This window comes from Frankliniella occidentalis, unplaced genomic scaffold, assembly GCF_000697945.3.
Source record: "Frankliniella occidentalis isolate FOCC.00 unplaced genomic scaffold, Focc_3.1 Scaffold3358, whole genome shotgun sequence".
Lineage (NCBI taxonomy): Eukaryota > Metazoa > Arthropoda > Insecta > Thysanoptera > Thripidae > Frankliniella > Frankliniella occidentalis.
In genome coordinates this window covers 2,973-5,961 of record NW_026270419.1, presented here as the reverse complement: position 1 = coordinate 5,961, position 2,989 = coordinate 2,973, and the positions used below count along the sequence as shown (strand labels likewise).

The following is a 2,989-nucleotide window of genomic DNA, read 5'->3' as shown; positions in this document are numbered from 1 at the left end:
AGCACCGTTGCAAAGGTTTGGAATAAGGGAATTATAGCATAAGTTCAATGGAACCAATTCCTTCGGTGTGGGTGCGTGCGCACCTGCGGCCGGGCGGTTATAGGCAACCCGACGAGGACCGCCGCCGCGTCCTATCTCTCGTCCTGTTGTCGGCTTATCGCGATCCCTTTCACGCCGGCCGCTGCGCGTCACTGATTCCTATTTCTGTGGAGAGATTGCTTATCGGCTGAGCGAGTACTCGTCATCGTCACCACCTCTCGGCGGCACATACCTCAGTCAGCCGGCGAGTGGCGAGAACGCGCCCACAGCCATCTGCCAGACGCTCCACACACATCCACATCACCATCATGCCCACCACCATGCAGATCAGCTACGACAGGCCGGAGGCCACGTACTACCCGGGGGAGACGGTCACTGGGCGGGTGGACTTGCACGTGGACAAGCCGCAGAGGGTCAGAGGTGAGTTCTGTTAGAGACATGTCTGATGGCTGCAGCCAAAAGTGCTACGCATCATTGTGAAGCCCATGGCATGGCCGTGCCGTGCCGTGTGAGCTGCGACTTGGAGGACAGTTGAGTTGACTGGCCGCGCCTTGTGCCGTGTCTCGCAGCTGTGAGCATTGTCTTCAAGGGGGAGGCCAACGTGCGGTGGTCAGAGCGCCACAGCACCGGCACTGGCAAGAACCGGACAACGTCAAGACGAACCTACTCTGCGCACGATACGTACTTCAGCAACAAGATCTACTTCGTGGGGGGCGACTCGGGCGAGATCACGCTCAGTCCCGGGGACTACGTGTACGCCTTCCAGTGCCTCCTGCCGCACTCGCTGCCCAACTCCTTCGAGGGCGAGCACGGCCACATCCGCTACACAGCCAGGGCGATCATGCACCGGCCGTGGAAGTTTGACCATGCTGCTCGAGCGGCGTTCACACTGGTCGCGCCGCTGGACCTCAACATGATCCCCCAGGCCAAGGTAGGCTTTAGCAGCGTGACCCTTCCAGCCCTTCCAACGGCAAGACTCTCGCCCAACCCTGCCTGTCTCAAATACAGATTGTGTAGATAATCAAGTATATAAAGCTGATCAAGTGACATGCTCCATTTAGGTACCCATTGACATGGAATCGAGCAAACACTTCTGCTGTCTTTGGTGCAAGTCCGGCCCTCTAACCATGATCGTCAGGGTGCCGAATGGTGGCTACGTCCCAGGGCAAACCATCCCTGTAGAGATTCAGGTTGACAACGCGAGCACCACTGAAGTGCAAAACATTCGGGGCACCCTAAGCCAGGTATCTAATTCTAATATCTAAATCTAATCCTATATTAAAACTGCATCAAAATATCTGGGAGCTAACGAGACGTATATGTGAGTAACACTAACACCACAATGCTATAACTGTGCACAGAACCTTAAATGGCACGCCACATCCAAGACGAAGACGACAAGAAGGAGAATGGTGGACCTGGTGTTCGACAGCCCGGTAAAAGGCCACGATTCGAAGATCTTTTTACAGACGATCCTCGTTCCACCTGTGCCACCGTCCTACCTACAGAACTGCAGGATCATCGACTTGGAGTACTATCTGACGGTAAGACCGCCTTACTAGCTATCTGACTCACGGCATGATAAGGAAGTCAGATGATCCGCGCCTAGCTGACCAACTCTTACCTCCGGCTTACAGGGGATTCATCAAGTTAAAGTTGAGGGTTTGAAATACGTCACATTGATTTAGCAGCAGGGCGGGCTGTCACTGTACCGTCTGTATACTCCGCTAATCTTAGTCAGTTTAAACTGCGGAACTAAAAGTTTGCAAGTTGTAACTGCAGAACTCTTAAGTTCTACACCAACAACTGGCAAACTGTTATGCATTACTACGTACTACGATCAGTAGTATGATGAGTTCTCCGATCACGTGGTCACCTGCCAATGGTACTCTAGAGTACCAACAGCTGTGTAAAACAGCTGTGTAAAAGAGAGCAGTCCGCCACAGAAGACGGACTATTCAGTCCACTGAAATAGAGCCTAATCAATTTCAATAATTTCGACGTATTTTCCTCTGTGTAGGTGACGGCCAGATTCGGCAGCGCGCACCTCGACTTGGAGATCAGGGCGCCCATTGTGATCGGCACTTTCCCGTTGGTTGGGCCGAGCTATCCGGTGCCCGGGCCGGGACCGAGCGCAGCTGGTCCAAGCAAGTCGGCTGACCCCAGTGACCCCCCTGCCTACCCAGGAGGGCCGATGCCGAGCGCACCACCGGGCATTCCCTCCCCTGACCTCCGTGAGTTTCGCAATTCGCCAAATTGAGAAAGGTTGGAATATGTTCACAAAAATAATTACAGTTGTTAATTGTTTTCATTTACAGCGCCCCCAAGTTACGAGGAGTGCGTTTTCCAAGGAAACAATATTATGGACGCGGATGACGGTGACAACCAGTACACCATGGGCGCCCAGAACTTCACACCGCGTTACCCGGTGTGGAATCTAAGCACACCTGCGTACCAGAATCAGACGCATGAGAAATACTAGGACCGGTGGCAATGTGCCAAAAATGTGTGAGTGGCTACGCCTCAAGGTTGGATGCGGATGGAATAGGGGATCATGCAGAAGTACGTCCACCATTTGCAGTTTCGAAGCTCTCATAGCGCCTGGTAGGTAGGCAACATCTTGCCTGCAGTGCATGCGTGTACTGCGGAATGGCCTACCCTGAGTCTCGCAGGCGCCGAGCTTCCGTCATTTGCCGAATAAATCTGAGAAAAACGGACGTACTTTCTGGACGATCACTTGGCAAACCAGCAACACTGAGGTGTATTTGGTGTACACATGGTACTCAGGTACTTGTGTAGAAATAACTTGATAGCACATAGCGGTAAAATTTATTTCCTGTGCTACACTTTGGTGATACGACCTGTGATAATTTTCTACCAATAAAATTGGATTAAATGCGAACGGGATGCTATTCGGTAGGAGTAGAGCTGACCTCATAGTTACCCCCCC

The 2,989-nt window shown here is 52.6% G+C and overlaps 1 protein-coding gene across 1 annotated transcript; it reads left to right on the top strand.

Annotated features, from left to right (window-relative positions):
* Positions 1-73: 73 nt before the first annotated feature.
* On the top strand, positions 74-2,941 carry LOC113209503 (arrestin domain-containing protein 3-like). The gene is made up of 6 exons (XM_026427051.2): positions 74-459; positions 609-970; positions 1,101-1,283; positions 1,401-1,583; positions 2,060-2,273; positions 2,358-2,941. The coding sequence occupies exons 1-6, from the start codon at positions 348-350 to the stop codon at positions 2,519-2,521; spliced, it is 1,218 nt and encodes a 405-aa protein (XP_026282836.1). The 5' UTR covers positions 74-347; the 3' UTR covers positions 2,522-2,941.
* Positions 2,942-2,989: the final 48 nt, after the last annotated feature.

What these genes read in the sequence shown, in the direction of transcription:
- LOC113209503 (XM_026427051.2), top strand. Translation starts at nt 348, where the DNA reads ATGCCCACCACCATGCAGATCAGCTACGACAGGCCGGAGGCCACGTAC. An exon ending in CAAGCCGCAGAGGGTCAGAG is followed by an intron (nt 460 to 608) that starts GTGAGTTCTGTT and finishes CGTGTCTCGCAG; the next exon opens with CTGTGAGCATTGTCTTCAAG. An exon ending in ACTTGGAGTACTATCTGACG is followed by an intron (nt 1,584 to 2,059) that starts GTAAGACCGCCT and finishes TCCTCTGTGTAG; the next exon opens with GTGACGGCCAGATTCGGCAG.